The following is a 17,636-nucleotide window of genomic DNA, read 5'->3' on the forward strand; positions in this document are numbered from 1 at the left end:
GTCGTGATACCCCACGGGGAGATCACAGCATGCGCTGGGAAAGCCGAGGCACAGCCACGGTGATGTCACTGAGCTGCAGGGAGGTGAGGTCACGGCGCCGCAAAGCGGTGATGACATGGTGTGGGCCCCTCCCATATGTCACCACGCTGTGGGACCTGCCCGCTGGTGGTGGGACCCATACTGGCATCACCCTTTTATGGAGGGGCCCGGAAATATCGCGAGAAGCCAGGCGCGAGTTTGGCGCGATTGCGCGGGAGGAAGATGGCGGCCGTGGCGGGAGCGGTGGTGCCGGCGCTGGAGGAAGGAGAGGTGGCGGCGCCGGCGGCAGCGGCAGCGGCGACAACATCATCGTCATCATCAGCCGAGGCGGCGGCGGCCGGGGACCCCCAGGAGCCTACCGAGCAGGGCGCCGGGGACTCCGAGGCCGGGTGAGCGGGTGCGGGCCCCAGTCCACGCGGGGATCCCCGGGGGGAGGAGAGAGTGGGGGGCCGTTTCCCCCGGGGGGAGGAGAAGAGAGTGGGGGGCCGTTTCCCCTTTCAGAGCGGGCGCTCCCCCCGGGGGGAGCAGAGGGTGGGGGGCTGTTTCCCCCGGGGGGAGGAGAAGAGAGTGGGGGGCCGTTTCCCCTTTCAGAGTGGGCGCTCCCCCCGGGGGGAGCAGAGGGTGGGGGGCCGTTTCCCCCGGGGGGAGGAGAGGGTGGGGGGCTGTTTCCCCCGGGGGGAGGAGAGAGTGGGGGGCCGTTTCCCCTTTTAGAGCGGGCGCTCGCCCCGGGGGGAGCAGAGGGTGGGGGGCCGTTTACCCCGGGGGGAGGAGAGAGTGGGGGGCTGTTTCCCCCGGGGGGAGGAGAGAGTGGGGGGCTGTTTCCCCCGGGGGGAGGAGAAGAGAGTGGGGGGCCGTTTCCCCTTTCAGAGTGGGCGCTCCCCCCGGGGGGAGCAGAGGGTGGGGGGCCGTTTACCCCGGGGGGAGCAGAGGGTGGGGGGCTGTTTCCCCCGGGGGGAGGAGAAGAGAGTGGGGGGCCGTTTCCCCTTTCAGAGCGGGTGCTCGCCCCGGGGGGAGGAGAGAGTGGGGGGCTGTTTCCCCCGGGGGGAGGAGAAGAGAGTGGGGGGCCGTTTCCCCTTTCAGAGTGGGCGCTCCCCCCGGGGGGAGCAGAGGGTGGGGGGCCGTTTACCCCGGAGGGAGGAGAGGGTGGGGGGCCGTTTCCCCTTTTAGAGCGGGCGCTCCCCCCGGGGGGAGCAGAGGGTGGGGGGCCGTTTACCCCGGAGGGAGGAGAGAGTGGGGGGCCGTTTCCCCTTTTAGAGCGGGCACTCCCCCCGGGGGGAGCAGAGGGTGGGGGGCCGTTTCCCCTTTCAGAGCGGGCGCTCGCCCCGGGGGGAGCAGAGAGTGGGGGGCCGTTTCCCCTTTCAGAGCGGGTGCTCGCCCCGGGGGGAGCAGAGAGTGGGGGGCCGTTTCCCCTTTCAGAGCGGGTGCTCGCCCCGGGGGGAGCAGAGAGTGGGGGGCCGTTTCCCCTTTTAGAGCGGGCGCTCGCCCCGGGGGGAGCAGAGGGTGGGGGGCCGTTTCCCCTTTCAGAGCGGGTGCTCGCCCCGGGGGGAGCAGAGAGTGGGGGGCCGTTTCCCCTTTTAGAGCGGGCGCTCGCCCCGGGGGGAGCAGAGAGTGGGGGGCCGTTTCCCCTTTCAGAGCGGGCGCTCCCCCCGGGGGGAGCAGAGGGTGGGGGGCCGTTTACCCCGGGGGGAGCAGAGGCTGGGGGGCTGTTTCCCCCGGGGGGAGGAGAGAGTGGGGGGCTGTTTCCCCCGGGGGGAGGAGAAGAGAGTGGGGGGCCGTTTCCCCTTTCAGAGTGGGCGCTCCCCCCGGGGGGAGCAGAGGGTGGGGGGCCGTTTACCCCGGGGGGAGGAGAGAGTGGGGGGCTGTTTCCCCCGGGGGGAGGAGAAGAGAGTGGGGGGCCGTTTCCCCTTTCAGAGTGGGCGCTCGCCCCGGGGGGAGCAGAGGGTGGGGGGCCGTTTACCCCGGGGGGAGGAGAGAGTGGGGGGCTGTTTCCCCCGGGGGGAGGAGGAGAGAGTGGGGGGCCGTTTCCCCTTTCAGAGTGGGCGCTCCCCCCGGGGGGAGCAGAGGGTGGGGGGCCGTTTACCCCGGGGGGAGCAGAGGGTGGGGGGCTGTTTCCCCCGTGGGGAGGAGAAGAGAGTGGGGGGCCGTTTCCCCTTTCAGAGCGGGTGCTCGCCCCGGGGGGAGGAGAGAGTGGGGGGCTGTTTCCCCCGGGGGGAGGAGAAGAGAGTGGGGGGCCGTTTCCCCTTTCAGAGTGGGCGCTCCCCCCGGGGGGGGCAGAGGGTGGGGGGCCGTTTCCCCTTTCAGAGCGGGTGCTCGCCCCGGGGGGAGCAGAGAGTGGGGGGCCGTTTCCCCTTTTAGAGCGGGCGCTCGCCCCGGGGGGAGCAGAGAGTGGGGGGCCGTTTCCCCTTTCAGAGCGGGCGCTCCCCCCGGGGGGAGCAGAGGGTGGGGGGAGGTTCCCGTTTTAGAGCGGCCCCCCCAGGGGTGCAGAGGGTGGGGAGATGTTTCCTTTTTTGGAGCCACAGGGGCAGGGTCCCCTGAGAGCAGAAATCTGCTGCTATGCACATCCTGTTCTTTTCTTCTCGCACGCACGTGGGGGGCTGGTTTCTCACCCTGCGTCTTCTGCCTGCACAGGGGGGACACCACCCTTGGCGATGTGGCTACCGCCCTGGAGACTGAATCTTCTAATGGGAAGGATCCCCTAGTACGTGAGTGATGCTGAGCGGGTCGGTGCAGAACCAGAGGTGGGAGGGTGCTTCCATGGGGTACCCTGACTGTGCCCCCAAGAGGGTAGGGGCAGCTCCTTGGGGAGGCTTCATTGAGCCACGTGTTTGTGCAGCAGCTTGCACAAAGAGAGTCTAGGAACGTGGTTAGCGTCATGCGATCTGCGGTATCTTTCTTGTGTGTGTGCTCTACAGTCTGAGTCTGGCTCATTAGTGCTGTCTAGCTGGCTCACCTCTGCACTAGAAAGCCGGTGTGTGTAACCTGTCAGACCATGCAGCTGAGGTACTGGTGGTGCTGGGTAATACTAATCTGTGAAGTTTCATTAACCTCAGCGAGGTTACCCCACAAATGAACTGTTGTTTGTAAAGTACAACATGTCTTCATGAGCTTAGAGGCTTGGCGGGTCATGGAGTCACTAATGCTGCATTAAAGCAAGAGTCGTCCAGTAGTTCAGCCCCATCCTCAGCAGAGCTGTACTTCAACTATGGCATTTTGAAGAAATGATGAGGGATCTTTGCATCCTTTAACTTTTGCAATCTTTGCAAGGGACTGTAATGGACAAAATGTAACTTGATATGGGATTGTTCTTGATACCGTTTAATCCATTCCAAACCTGGTAACGCTGCTGTGATTTCAGGAAGGTGCTGGGGACAGTTCAGAAGTCTTGGACACTCAGACAGGTTCTGTAGATGAAGAGAATGGGCGACAGCTTGGAGAGATAGAGTTGCAGTGTGGGATTTGTACAAAGTGGTTCACAGCTGACACCTTTGGCATTGATACCACGTATGTAATAACTAATGTTTCATACTCTGCATATAATGTTTGTCTTGTCATATCTAGGTGCTTATCATCCCCATGTACCATAGTACTTGTATACCTTCCAGAATTTACTCTAAATTCTCTGCAAAAGGATTGGTTTAAGAAACAAAACACCAATCCAGAAACAGTATACTTGCTTGTGAAATGGTTTGAGGATTCCAGCCTTGGGATGTTTTCAGAAAGCACAGTGAATTTAGAGAAAAGATTGCTCAGGACTGATTTTTGTATCAGGTGCTGTCACTGAAAATCAAGGAAATTCCCAGTTAAGGCAAATATCACACCTGCATATACTGGGGTGGGGAACCTTTTGGGGGCTAGTGGCCACTGACCCATAGAAAAATCACTCAAGGGATCACATAAAAGGGAGAAGTGCCAAACACACACACCAGCCAACCAACCAACCAAAACCACAGATCCCTCACTGATGTTGCCTCTGAGTGAGAGAGACTTCGTGATCCAGCACCTCAGGCAGGAGGGTGGAGAAGTGGGGACTGAGGTTCAGGCTTCCCCCAGGCTAGATTGATTCTTGTGGGACCAAAAATGGGGGCGGGTTCAGGGTTCAGTGTGTGGGAGGGAACTGCTGAGGGGTAAGCTTGGGGTCTGGGAGGCAGGGAGGGTGCAGGAATAGGTGGGGTTAGGGGATCTGAGTGGGAAGTAGGGTGCAGGAACAAGCTGGGGGTGGGAATCTGGGTGGGTGGACTGGGGGTCAGGGAGCTTACCTCTATATGCTACTTTTTTCTTCTGCTCCCCCTGCTGCTTCTGATCGGATGGATTTCTGGTCAGCAAGATTGGTGGGCAAATCCTCTTTGTGCTCTGCACTTATGCTATCATTCTCCCAGCTGCAGGAGGGGTGGAGTAGCAGCAGCAGCGCCATTTGCTTTTCTTTGTAAAGATTCCGATCCTAAACATGGTCAGATCAGTCCGTTCTGAAGCGGTGCTGCCAGGTTGACAAAGTGCTAACTGAGTTTTGTCTTATGAGCAAAAACGGAAGTATTGAGAATGTAAATTCCCTGGGGAGAAGACCTTGTCTTTGTTTTGTTTGTGTAGAGTCTTGCACACTAAGAGCTATGTAAATAATAATAAAGCAGTTTAGGCAACACACAGTGTTTATATTTTTCTTACATTTCAATGCAAAATTTTTGTTTGCAGTTTGACTTTCTCCTGACATATTTCCAGGTTTGAGCTACAGCATGAGACAAATGTGAAAATGACATTTAAAAAGAGGGGCTGGGGGAGCAGATAGTTGGCTAGTTTATATTTGCTGATGAAGAGTAAACAATAAAGAGACATTGGCCTGTGTCAACACTAGCCAAAAACTTTGAAATGGCCATGCAAATGACTGTTTTGAAGTTTACTAATGAAGCGCTGAAATACATATTCAGTGCCTCATTAGCATGCGGGCAGCTGCGGCACTTTGAAATTGACGCTGCTCATCCAGACGGGGCTCCTTTTCGAAAGGACCCCGGCTACTTCGAAGTCCCCTTATTCCTATCTGCTCATAGGAATAAGGGGACTTCGAAGTAGCCGGGGTCCTTTTGAAAAGGAGCCCCGTCTGGATGAGCCACGCAGTGGAGAGCTGTGTCAATTTCGAAGTGCTGCAGCTGCCCGCATGCTAATGAGGCGCTGGATATGTATTTCAGTGCTTCATTAGTAAAATTTGAAATGGCCATTTTGAAGTTTTTGGCTAGTGTAGACATAGCCATTGTGTTAGACAAGTGAGATTAATATGATATTTGAGGTGTTTAAGAATCTTCTTTTCAGGGATAAGTAAAGTTGGTTTTAAAATGGACTTGGTTAGGGTTTTATGGGGAAGTTTACAATAGCTTGAGCTGTACCTAGGTTAATCTATGGTTCATTTGCTAAAGGTGCTTTTGTGGCCAGTTTGCTTTGATGGCCAAATTTCTGCACTGCTTCCAAAACAGAATGATATGTAATTCACAGTCACATTGTCCGGAACTTACTGATTTCATTGTTGCTGACGTTAAGTTACTAAATCTGATGACAACTTGTGTGAACGTGTATGGGTTTGTTTGTTTTTTTTACTGAAGGGAGTAATGCTTTTCTGATATAATTGAGAAGCTGTGTGTAGTAGCTTGTCAAATGATTTTGCTGTTTCACAGATCATGTCTGCCTTTCATGACCAACTACAGTTTCCATTGCAATGTTTGTCACCATAGCGGGAACACATACTTTCTAAGAAAGCAAGCAAGTAAGTAATAAATAAATAAATAAAACCCACACACACTTAGTGGAAAAGTCTGAACTTCTTAGCCCCTGTCTTTGAATCTTGGTTGGGGATGGAATGGGTTCTGTCTCAGTGCCAACCTGAAGCTGGTTAAAATCTGTCAGCGGGTCTGGTGTAGATTGGCAGTGCTGACTGCAACAAATCCTGCTAGAGAGCTGACTTCTTTAGACGTGGAGCATGCCACTGTGCAAGTGAATTTCTTGGCATGGTAGAATTCTTGCCTTTAGCCTGGGTTCCTTTTTTTATGGCACGCAACTCATCTTAGCACCCTCTTTTCCAAAATTCAGGATTACTGCAGAAATGAGGCCACTGAATGAAAATTAATCTAAGCTTAAATCTGCCATTTTCTTAGTATTTACCAACCTTAACATTGTGTATAAATGCCCTTGACCTTCATAACCAAGGATGTAACTGTAGTTTTGGTATATTTTTGTTTTGTTTTTAAGATCTGAAGGAAATGTGCCTTAGTGCTCTGGCCAACTTGACGTGGCAGTCAAGGACACAAGATGAGCACCCAAAAACTATGTTCTCAAAAGACAAGGTACAGATAAAATTAGACAGTTGCATCTGACTTAACAAAAAGGGAATTTCATAGATCCACAAGTTCAGACAAAAATTGACGGTATGAGTGAGGTCTCAGTCTCACCAGCTCTGATAAGTCAATTAAAATGTGTATGATCTGCAATTGAAATATTTGTTGGCTTAATAGAGTCATTTTAACTCTTATTCTGTAAATATTTTAAGGCCTCACTCTCTTAAATTTTTTAATAGGATATTATACCATTTATTGACAAGTATTGGGAGTGTATGACAACTAGACAGAGACCTGGAAAAATGACTTGGCCAAATAACATTGTAAAAACCATGGTAAGTAACTAACTGTTTAAATTTGCTGAGCATCTTTGTTAATGACTGAGTTGTTCTCTGATGGTCTTACCTGATGATTAAAATTGAGCTAGAAAAATCTTTCAGACAATATTGTCCATGTAACTTCTTACTTTGCGGTGTGTATTTACTGTACATTTTACAGTTATTCTTGGGGCTGACTTAGTCATTTAAGGATGTTTTCTATCGCCCTTATTTCAGTGTAAAGAAAGGGATGTGTTCTTGGTGAAAGAGCATCCAGACCCAGGTAGTAAAGATCCAGAGGAAGATTATCCAAAGTTTGGTTTACTAGATCAGGTATGTGATTGAGGATGGAAGAAAGTTTTCCCTTTTTCAGTGTATTCTCATGACTCATGCAACTAATATTAAGAGCATTTGCAGTACCCTCAGGGCTTTGTATTTCATTCCTAAAGATTTCAATACATGAATGTGCATTAGATGAAAGATGTTTATAAGCATAATGCATATTGCCTGTTGTCAACACCATATTTACAGGAAGAAACTGGAGTCCCACCAGGAGTTTAATCAGATTCCTATTGTTTGTCCTCTTTTGCACATTCTGTGCAGTTGTGCTGTGCTGCTAGTCCAATTCTGTCTGCAACATATTCAAATCAATAGAATGTAGGAATTCCATCTAGCAGCTGCTTGGCCAAACTCAGTTGCATGATTTGACAGTAGTTCCAGAAAGGATACCTGATAGTGTACTGTTGTTGGGAGCTTTTTTACTTTCTAGTATATGCAATGGCTTTCCTTCTGGTAGTGTCGTGGTATACTTGAAATAAAGTCTTGCCTTTAGCAATGGAGACTCTCTCTCTTGTGACTCACTCAAAATGCATATAGAAGAGTCTTTGTCTCCGTTGTTAAAAGGCATGTCCCTCAGCCAGCATGTGTTTAGGCTATAAGAAGGCTTAAAATCTCAACTAAACTTTTGATACAGTTTCTTAGCACTAAATAAAAATGGCCAGAGCTTGACTCAGTGCTGTGTGTGTGTAGTTTTGGTCCTTTTAGAGAACTAAGAAAACATCATCACTCATCCCAGGGTGTTAAATGTAAGACCTGTGCTCTGAAGTTATTGTGTTAGGCTGTGCTGCTAACAGTACTTGGGAATCCTCAAGAGCAAAAACTTTTTTTCAGACTTTAAACCAGACACACGCTCTTGGAACAGGCAGTAAAGACTAACATGTCTGTAAACCTGTAGTATTGTTAAACTGAGTTTTCCTCTTTCAGGACCTTGCTAATATTGGTCCAGCATATGATAACCAGAAGCAGAACAATGCTGTATCAACTAGTGGAAGCTTAAATGGTAAGTTCTTTAATTTTATTAAAGGAAATCTGCTGAGTCTTCTAGAGTATTTCACATTTTCCCAGACTGTGGTACATCCTCTGTTAAATTTGACATTTACAGCTGAACAAAGATGGAACACTTACTAACTTGTACATAGTCACGTAACTATTTCTAGAATTTATTGACAACTTAAGTCTGTCTTGTAATTTTCTGTATTGATATAAATTGTTTTTTTGCTGTCTCACAGATGTGTATGATCTTTTTTTTTTTTAGACAGCTGGTCTGCGTATGATCTCTTTTTAGACAGCTGGTCATACCATAGTAGTACACACATGGTTGCAAGATAGCAGTTTTTAAAATTAGTATCTTCACTCAAAACAAATTTTGCCTTTGTATTTCCTTATCCTACCCACAAAAGGGTGAGTGGGTGGTTGGTTTGTCTGTAATTGTTACAGAACACTATCCTGCAAACATCCCATTTTCCACATTGAGATTTCAAGAGCACTTGAGAAGCTTTATTCAAGCGTACGTTTCCTTGTAATGGTCGTTTGCAACTTAGGCTACGTCTACACTAGTCAAAAACTTCAAAATGGCCATGCAAATCGCCGTTTCGAAGTTTACTAATGAAGCGCTGAAATACATATTCAGCGCCTCGTTAGCATGCGGGTGGCCGCGGCACTTTGAAATTGACATGGCTCGTCCAGACAGGGTTCCTTTTCGAAAGGACCCTGGCTACTTCGAAGTCCCCTTATTCCTATGAGCAGATGGGAATAAGGGGACTTCGAAGTAGCTGGGGTCCTTTCGAAAAGGAGTCCTGTCTGGATGAGCCACGCGGTGGTGAGCCGCGTCAATTTTGAAGTGCCGCAGCCATCCTCATGCTAATGAGGCGCTGAATATGTATTTCAGCGCTTCATTAGTAACCTTCGAAATGGCCATTTCGAAGTTTATGGCTAGTGTAGACATGGCCTGAGTGTTCTCCCTCTTACTGGCATGATCACGCTGCTGGAATAATCTCTTTGGCTACGTCCACACTATGTGCCAGAGGAGTGATCATCTGTTTGTGCATATGTACTCATGCTCATTCAAAGCAAGCATGTGCAAGTATTCATAGCGTAGTCTTGGTAACACAAACAATGCCAACACAACTCAGTGCTCCACTGGGTTCCAGCGGATTTGTATTCCACGTGACTGACTGTCATGTCCCATGTTGTTATAGCTACACAACTGCTTGTATCCATGCTTGCTTTCTGCAAGCTAGTGTGAGAATATATCTGTGAAAACTGGAAGTCAGTCCTCTAGCCTGTAGTGTAGACATAGCCTTTGTGGTGTGAGGCTAGCTTTTTTACTATGTTACCTAATACTAGCTAGTCACAGAAGATTGCTGGTTGTGCATGGTGTTAAGCCATTTCTTAGTAAATCTGTATATATTAACTATTGCTGATCTGGGTGGTTCTCTTAAAAAACACGCCCCTCCATCATTGCAGATCTCCATCGTCTCCATTTCATGCACTGGTTATTTTTCTTTAGTTATTAAAATTTGACAGATACATGGTGCCACTTTGTCCTTACAGGTGGAGCCTCTTTGGGAGGTGAATATTTACCTTTCAGCTTCTAAAACTTAAGTATTGTTGTGGTTTGGAAAAGCTTTTTGCTCAATTGTCTTAGAAGCTAAAGTGACTTAAAAATCTAAAGTGTGTCCTGAAAAGGATTGCAGTGATATTTAATATGAAAGAGTAATGTCAGTTTTTAATGTTTAGCATTTAGAAGCTTTTAAATTGTCATATTCTGCCTCACGTGACTGGTATAAAGTGTCTCTTCTGCTTTAATTTGTTATCTTATGTAGGGTTTTGTTTCAATTTGACACTAAATTGAAGTTCAGAATATAGTAACTGTCTTCTGAAGAACTGGTGTATGAAACAGAAACAATTTACACTGTTCCCCCATTGATGAGGTAGAATTCAGATATGCTTTGGTAGCTTCACTTTTTCAATTTATAAACTTACCATGACAAACCTTTAATAATCTGCAGTATGAACACAAGCAAGTGCAGTTGAGATCAGTTCATGTTTGTGCAGAATATGATGTCCCTCAAAGGTCTCAGTCTCTTATACTGCAGCAGGTATGCTAATAATTTTAAAAGCTTGCTACTTTTTTAGTTACAGTGCATTATGCAGTTGTTAAAGGTGTTTCACTGCAGTACAGCAAAATCATGTGATCTTTCATACTGAAGGTAATATAAGTGAGCTATATTTTTCCTCAGAGGTACAAGAGGTATTTTATCACTTAAATACTAATATAGTCAATATAGGCTCAAAATAATTTGGTTTATCAAATATGTTAAAGGAGTTGCACAATAATTTGGCATAATTCTGACTTTACATTTTCAATGTTTGATAAAACTTGTGACATTAATATTAATGTGAAACGCCTTGCTATACATATTTTCATTGGAACAGTACAAATTTGGCAACACTGCAGGGAAACACCTTTTATTGCTTTATATTTTCCCATTTTGGTGTAGTTCATTCTATATATTGAATTTTAACATTAAGCGCTTCCAGCTGATGCAGACGTGTTAGTGAATTGCAAGCATATTGTAAATCATTGGGTCAACTGACAGTCTGCTTAAAATGGGGAAAAAGTTGATTTTTGGGGACATACTTCTGTAAAACAAATTAAATCCTTTGTCATCTTGTGTGTTTGGAATTTCCATGAAAATGTGTCAGTTTGCTCTCAAATTGAATATACAAATGGTACCACTTGAAAAGAAAACCATGGGAAACTAAAGATTTCTAATTGGTTATAAAACTAAAGTCCTGTTGTATGAGTTTTATTAATTGACTTCCAATTGATTTTTAAATCCACACACATCTTAGGATGGTTTAGAGACTGCAGATAAAATTTATGTTTTGCTGGAGTTGTTTTCTGTGAGTGGTATCAGTGTCAAACTCCTGTATAAAAGTTGGTGATAGTTGGTTTTAATTAAGCCATTTGATCATGACACACGTGGAGTTTCTGCACTCACAGATTCCCACTGACACTGTCTGTTGCATATAAAGTGCTAGCTGATGTGGATTGGTGGTGATTTCTCTCCAAAGGGGGTATTGCAGCAGGAGGTAGTGGCAAAGGAAGAGGAGCAAAACGCAAACAGCAAGATGGGGGGACCACAGGGACAACCAAGAAAACTAGAAGGTAAATTGAAAGATACACCAAGTGAAGTAACAAAATACAGAAAAATATAAGGAACAGTCTTGTATTAGCCAGGGTTGTGGAGGTGGTCTTAATAATGGAGTACGTGCTTCATCTGACACATTTCTGAATGTGCTAGAAGAGGGTACGATCTTATTAAAAATCTTAAACTTCCACAGTTCAAACTAACATTGTGATGTAATTTGTGCCCCCATTGACGTATAGGCATCATACAATATAAACTTACTGAATGTGAGTATACACTATTATTCCCTGTAAGCTGAGTGCTTCGGTAGCTGCCCAGGAGAGATTCAGGTGCAGCCCAGCTGATAGAAGAGCATGACAGCCATTGACAGCCTGCAGCATGTGTTTCTATTGGTGGTGCACATCACGCATGTCTTGGTGCACATAACAAAATATATTCTGCCCATTGATAGAAAAAACAGAGGGAACCCTGAGATATATACACCACCTGTTTTGGAAATTCATGTTGAGCACATCTTAAACTTGTAGGCTTTTGTTGAAGAGTTAATTTTCGCTCTGAAAGTTTTGACTTTGTAGTTAAGGTAGCTAAGCGCCCCTGCCTGAAGTGGGATGCTGTATGCACCTGCACGTCTCCATACAAGGCAGTGAAGGGGGAAATATGTGAAAGCTGTCTCTGCTTAGGAAAATGGTTAGCATGTTGGTGGTGTAGGAGTGCAGTTTGTGGCAAGTGTCGGAAAGTCAGTGCTGACATTTATCCTTGTACCTCTTCCAGTGATCCTTTGTTTTCTGCTCAGCGCCTGCCACCTCATGGCTATCCTCTGGAGCACCCTTTTAATAAAGATGGCTATCGTTACATTTTGGCTGAACCTGACCCCCATGCGCCCGACCCAGAGAAGCTGGAGTTAGATTGCTGGGCAGGAAAACCTATTCCTGGAGACCTCTACAGAGCATGCCTCTATGAACGAGTCCTCCTGGCACTGCATGACCGAGGTAAGCAGGATAGCCAGCTCCCCATATGAGGGATCTGCTTGGTAACCTCACTGTCAGTAAAGCTTCAAAACGTAATTGTTCTGAGAAATAGGCTTTATTACATTGACTGATGCAACTTTTGATCAGTTAACTCACCTGCTTGTTAATCACATCTGTCTTTAACTACTTTAGCACCTCAGCTAAAGATCTCTGATGACAGACTGACCGTTATTGGGGAGAAAGGATACTCCATGGTTCGAGCCTCACATGGGGTACGGAAGGGAGACTGGTACTTTGAGATATCTGTGGATGAGATGCCACCAGACACAGCTGCCAGACTTGGCTGGTCACAGCCACTCGGTAAAGTAATTGCTGAAGATCCCTTAGCAATAAATACTGCTTGCTCTGTTTTCATTTTCTATGTTTTGAGTAGCTGAGGGTCCTGACCAGTAAGCCACAGTACTAATAACAGAGTGGAAATAGACATTGATTGTTGTGGAAATGCTAGACACCTTCCAGGTATTTTTCTGAGCATGTAGTTCAAGTAGGACCACCGCAAATGCTTTGGAATATTGTGTACTGGGTGAGTTTACTGCATGAGTACAGCTTAGTCCAGCAGACTCTTGGCTCCACTGTTGCTTGCCGGGTCTGGCTAATCACTTGAAGATGTATTATCTTTTTAGCCCAGTTCAACCCTCCATGCTATAGAGTCCACATCAGTAAATGTTTTCAGTATGAAGTGTAAATCTCTGCACTGAAATACATAGAGGTATGTAGCTTGGATGGAAAAATCCCCTTTCATGTACAGTTAGGTGTTGGTGTCTGCTAAACCTAGTGCTTTTAGAAACAGTACATTCATCTAGACTGGGGCCAGCAACCTTTCAGAGGCGAAGTGCCAAAATTTGTCCTTTTTTGACCTCTGTGCTGTTGATACTTTTTAATGTCACTAATAGGTCTGCTTACAACAGCTTTGTTAATAAATAAATAAATAAAGATGCAGCGCTTTACTGTTTAGGTGGCAGTTGGTAGTATTAGCTGATCTTCACTTACTCCACAGGCAGCCTGGCTTTGAGCAAGCTCCTGGCTGCATGGGGAAGGAGGGCTGAGCTCTTGTCTGGCATGCTGATGAAAATTGGCACCTGTTGAGTGAGGTTGCTGCCCTGGTCTAGGCCCTAACAAAAGGGCTCTGGTGCTTCCACGGCTGACATCTGTTTTCTTCTGCAGGGAACCTTCAGGCTCCCCTAGGCTACGACAAATTCAGTTACTCCTGGCGCAGCAAGAAAGGAACAAAGTTTCATCAGTCCATAGGCAAACACTATTCAGTTAGTTATGGGCAAGGAGATGTATTGGGGTTTTATATTAGTCTTCCTGAAGATACAGAGACTGCTAAGTCACTTCCTGATACCTATAAAGATAAGGTAAGATGGATTCCTCTATGCTGTGCCTAGGTATTTTCAGGTTTTTTTTAACTATGCCAGGCCCTGGCTGTGCTAACAAGGCCTCGATGCTGGAGTGTGTAGTTACCCAAAGTGGAAACTGGGCTTTTCCAAATCTGCCTTGCAGTTGTCCAACCCTCTGAGTGGGAGGTAAATAACGATGTGTAATCTCTTACCCCAACTAAGCAAATAGCTTGGTGGGGAGGTCTAGCAGAGTAGTTTTAACCAGCCCCAAATGCCTTATGTAAACAGTGCTCTTTATCTGAATTCAGAGGCTACGAGAGAGGGTCAAATGAGGGAGAGGGGAGCAGCTTGACCAGCTCCCAGCTATTCAGTGGTACATATCCATATCTTGGTTCTATGCAGGTGAAAGTCCACCTACCTGCCAATCTACAGAAATGCTGCACATGTGATTAGTTCACAATTCTGATTCTACACTTTTTTTAAACTTACTTGGTCGCCTGACGTTTGAAGTATCTGGGTATCCAGTAGTCAGGCTTGGGTACTAGCCAGTCCTGTTGCAGCTGTTTACCATTAACTGTAACAGTAAAATAATGGTGTGAATGTCTTGCAGCCTGGGTCTGTTGCTTACCTTTCTAGGCTTTGATCAAGTTCAAAAGTTACCTGTATTTTGAAGAGAAGGACTTTGTGGATAAAGCAGAGAAGAGCCTAAAGCAAACTCCTGGAAGCCAAGTAAGTTGGATGTTGGAAGTGGGCTGGAACCTTGAGACCAGACACCTTAGAAATCCATAGAGCAGTATAGAGCACTACCAGTCTATTGAACAAGTTCATTGTACATTCCTTTACAGACGTTCACTTAAGAGTCTGGGTATTCATGTATTTGAATCTTATCACACACTTTTACAAGGGTGTCAGGTTGGCTTATATAGGCTTGAATAAGCAAGTAAGGCAGATGAGTTTTGTTGCCTTTGACCTCTAGCTGAAATCTTGCATTCCATAAAACGACTTATTTTTCAGTCATGCAGCTGGTTGCAAGTAATGTACTGGTAGTCCGTGAAGCATGAATGCCTCTTGATTTGCTTACTGTTTTGCAGATAATCTTCTATAAAAATGGGGTCAGTCAAGGAGTTGCCTTTCAAGACATTTTTGAAGGTGTTTATTTCCCTGCCATTTCATTGTATAAGGGCTGCACGGTAGGTCCAGAGTGAGGCAAAGGTACCCCTTGTGGTGCTCAGATGACTTGTGAAAGGGTGCAGGTGTATGATCTGTGTTGCAGTTGTGCCCAGGAGGCCCAGTCATGTTGCCTAATGCAAATGGCATTTTGCTATGTGCAATACAACAGAAAGATGGTTTCTGCCACTGCCAGCATACAATCTAAATGTGCACTGGGGAGGAGTCAGAGCTAAGATTATTCCAATGACGTGGGCCTATTGGCTCGCAATAGCTTTTCTGCCTACTGTGGGCTGCAAGTAGACACACCTAGAGCAACTTCAAGTAGTGTCTTAACTTCACTTCTATTGTGTCACAGGCCTCCATAAATCTGAGGCAAAGCACTTGTGTGTGCTAGAGGAGATCAATGCTTTCCATGCCACCTAAGATCATCCAGTCTGTTAGATGCTGAGCGAGTGATTTCCTTTGCTCCATGTGTGCACGTTCATCTGATGCAAAGTATATCTACCTCCCTTTCACAGGTTTCAGTAAACTTCGGACCGTACTTCAAATACCCTCCAAGAGACATCACTTACCGCCCTGTAAGTAGTAGTTCGTGACTGTCATCTGCATTTTCTTATGCTGTTAATGTGATAGAATGGAGATGCAAGTGTTGAATTTAAAGACTATCAACAAAAGAGCTCAGAATTACAAATGGGTCACTCACTTCTCTCCTAGTTCTCTTTTAGAGGGGTGCAGGGAAAGGTGACACTGACTCTAAGGTGGCATTAATAGTAACTATCCTGCTCACTTTCTTAGAGTTACCTTACCAAGGTGCGTAGTTTGAGGGGAGAAATAGAGTGGGTTTTAAAAGTCCAAAAGGACAATCTTAGATTGAGGTACTTGCTGTATCTTGCCAAATATTGCCCTGTGTGGCATACATGTGTACAGCCTTCAGACTGTTTTTCCTATCCCAGAATGTGCTTGCAGTTTGTAAAACAAGGCATTCCTCACCTCCTATATACACACACGCACACACATATACTGCCATAAAATTAGGAAAAAAAAAATCTTAAGTGGTAGTCCTAGACTCTTCTGTATTACCTTGTACTGCAGACTCCTGCTTCTGAGAGCACATTAGAAAAATTGAAAGAGAAATTAGACACTGGCTAGCATGAATTACTTGCTGTTTGAACTGGGATGTATCTTTAGGAAAAAAAAACATGCTGTAGGGACACATCCCACATCTACCTGCAGCCCCTTCCATTGAAGCAGTTAGACTAGTTTGACAGAGAATAACCAGACTGGATCAGATCTTCAAATGTTAAGGTTGCAGCTAGAATAGGAAAGAGGGAGGAGCCTTTTGCTTCTGAAGCATTGTCTTCTTGGTGTCTGTAATGAGGTGTAGAGTCCAAGGGTTCCATCTGTAAAAGTGTGACCCAAGCCACAAACCTAAGATACTACATCAGGTGGGCCTAGTGCTTTCCTTCATCTGCGGCCTCCAGCCATTGATATGAGTAGACGCTTGCCAGCCTTATTGTGATGTGGGGAGTTTAAGTGCTTTTTCCAGTAAATCTTCAAATGTTCCTTACACCAGTTCCTTAGCAGGTATTAAAATAGAGGAAGGATCACAGTGCGTGAAAGCTCTGTATGTATATTTCATTGCTTATCGCAATACTCTGGAAAAAGAAATCTTTAATCTACCATAGTATATATTCCTGGTAATTTTGCCATTGCTATATACATGGAGACTATGGCGGCAGAAGGTCTTTATACTGAAGTTAATCCATTTCCTATCTGAGAAGTGATAGAAAACAGCCCAGTGCTACGCTGTGCTCTGCACTACAAGTAATGAAAGCAGGGCTGCTGTAAGCTCCTCTCTTCTCCTTTCCAATAGATGAGTGACATGGGCTGGGGCGCTGTTGTTGAGCACACGTTGGCAGATGTCCTGTATCATGTGGAGACAGAAGTTGATGGGCGGCGAAGCCCACCGTGGGAGCCCTAGTGGTGGTGCTTTAGGTGCAGATTTCCTACACACTGGACAAACAAGATTTCTTTCTCGGGAACTGAAACATGCAGTTTCTGAACTATCACTATCGTGAAGGATGAACCAGACTCTCAGCTACTACCAAACCGGCAAGTATTTAAAGAGGGTTGGGTTACCTGTGGTGGTAGGTGTGTACTGTTTTAAAAACCCAACCTCCACCATGAGGTCAGGTACTTCTTACTGAAGTGTTGTTACATGTGTTGTGCTACTTGTTGGTGTCTACTGGAGTTTACAGGTAACTCTACTTTTCACAAGTCATTAGCCTGAGTATTTGATAGTCACAAGGTCTCACTTAATATCCCGATTAATCACTGCACTAGCAGGGGGTGGTAGCCATACAGCCCTGCTTCATTGTACATTTCAACTGACCAGTTGTAGCCAAATACCTTAACACGGTTTAGTGTAAATAGCTGTGTTGTAGGATTTTTAAAAACCTGTAAAACATACAAGGATCCCTTCTAAGGGATCTTGCTGTACCAAAACTGCTGTGTAAAACTGAAGTTGAGAGAGCATCAGATTGCAATTTTTATATTAACTGGCAACCAGTTTAAAATAAAAACTTTTCCCTAACCTCATTACAGTTTGTCTGTTTTGTGGCCAAAGACAAAACAGCCTTGATTTGGCATGTCAGCTGGGATGCCCTGACTAGGGTGGGTTGTGATGTGCTTTTCTTGCAGGCATTTTTGGGAAACAGCCTTACTTTAAAGGCTGTACTTTGTCTTGCCTCATAGGAGTGAGTCATAATGCACTTCACCTTAAACTTAGCTGTCCAGTTCTTGGGACTCTGTGGTTCTAGTGAATAGCCTTGCAGGATGCATAAACACCTGATAAAAATTATTTTGATCTGCAGAGACCACCAGCAGCAAACCTTTCAGGCCTTGTGGCACTAACTAACCAGCTGGAGTTTTG

The 17,636-nt window shown here is 46.2% G+C and overlaps 1 protein-coding gene across 5 annotated transcripts; it reads left to right on the forward strand.

Annotated features, from left to right (window-relative positions):
- Positions 1-256: 256 nt before the first annotated feature.
- On the forward strand, positions 257-17,291 carry ASH2L (ASH2 like, histone lysine methyltransferase complex subunit). Of its 5 annotated transcripts, none has more exons than XM_074981888.1 (17): positions 257-428; positions 2,668-2,737; positions 3,395-3,540; positions 5,697-5,785; positions 6,268-6,362; positions 6,593-6,688; positions 6,908-7,003; positions 7,934-8,009; positions 9,563-9,580; positions 11,090-11,183; positions 11,938-12,155; positions 12,327-12,494; positions 13,359-13,552; positions 14,171-14,263; positions 14,626-14,724; positions 15,223-15,282; positions 16,578-17,291. In XM_074981888.1, exons 1-17 carry the CDS (start codon positions 262-264, stop codon positions 16,683-16,685), a joined length of 1,887 nt encoding a protein of 628 aa, XP_074837989.1. In that variant the 5' UTR covers positions 257-261; the 3' UTR covers positions 16,686-17,291. The 5 variants fall into 5 exon arrangements, with proteins under 5 accessions (XP_074837989.1, XP_074837993.1, XP_074837991.1 ...); XM_074981892.1 differs by having other exon boundaries at positions 14,626-14,683; XM_074981890.1 differs by lacking the exon at positions 14,626-14,724.
- Positions 17,292-17,636: the final 345 nt, after the last annotated feature.

Source organism: Carettochelys insculpta, chromosome 31 (assembly GCF_033958435.1).
Source record: "Carettochelys insculpta isolate YL-2023 chromosome 31, ASM3395843v1, whole genome shotgun sequence".
NCBI classification, from domain to species: Eukaryota; Metazoa; Chordata; order Testudines; family Carettochelyidae; genus Carettochelys; species Carettochelys insculpta.

What these genes read in the sequence shown, in the direction of transcription:
- ASH2L (XM_074981888.1), top strand. Translation starts at nt 262, where the DNA reads ATGGCGGCCGTGGCGGGAGCGGTGGTGCCGGCGCTGGAGGAAGGAGAG. An exon ending in ACAACCAAGAAAACTAGAAG is followed by an intron (nt 11,184 to 11,937) that starts GTAAATTGAAAG and finishes TACCTCTTCCAG; the next exon opens with TGATCCTTTGTTTTCTGCTC. An exon ending in TGGCTGGTCACAGCCACTCG is followed by an intron (nt 12,495 to 13,358) that starts GTAAAGTAATTG and finishes TTTCTTCTGCAG; the next exon opens with GGAACCTTCAGGCTCCCCTA.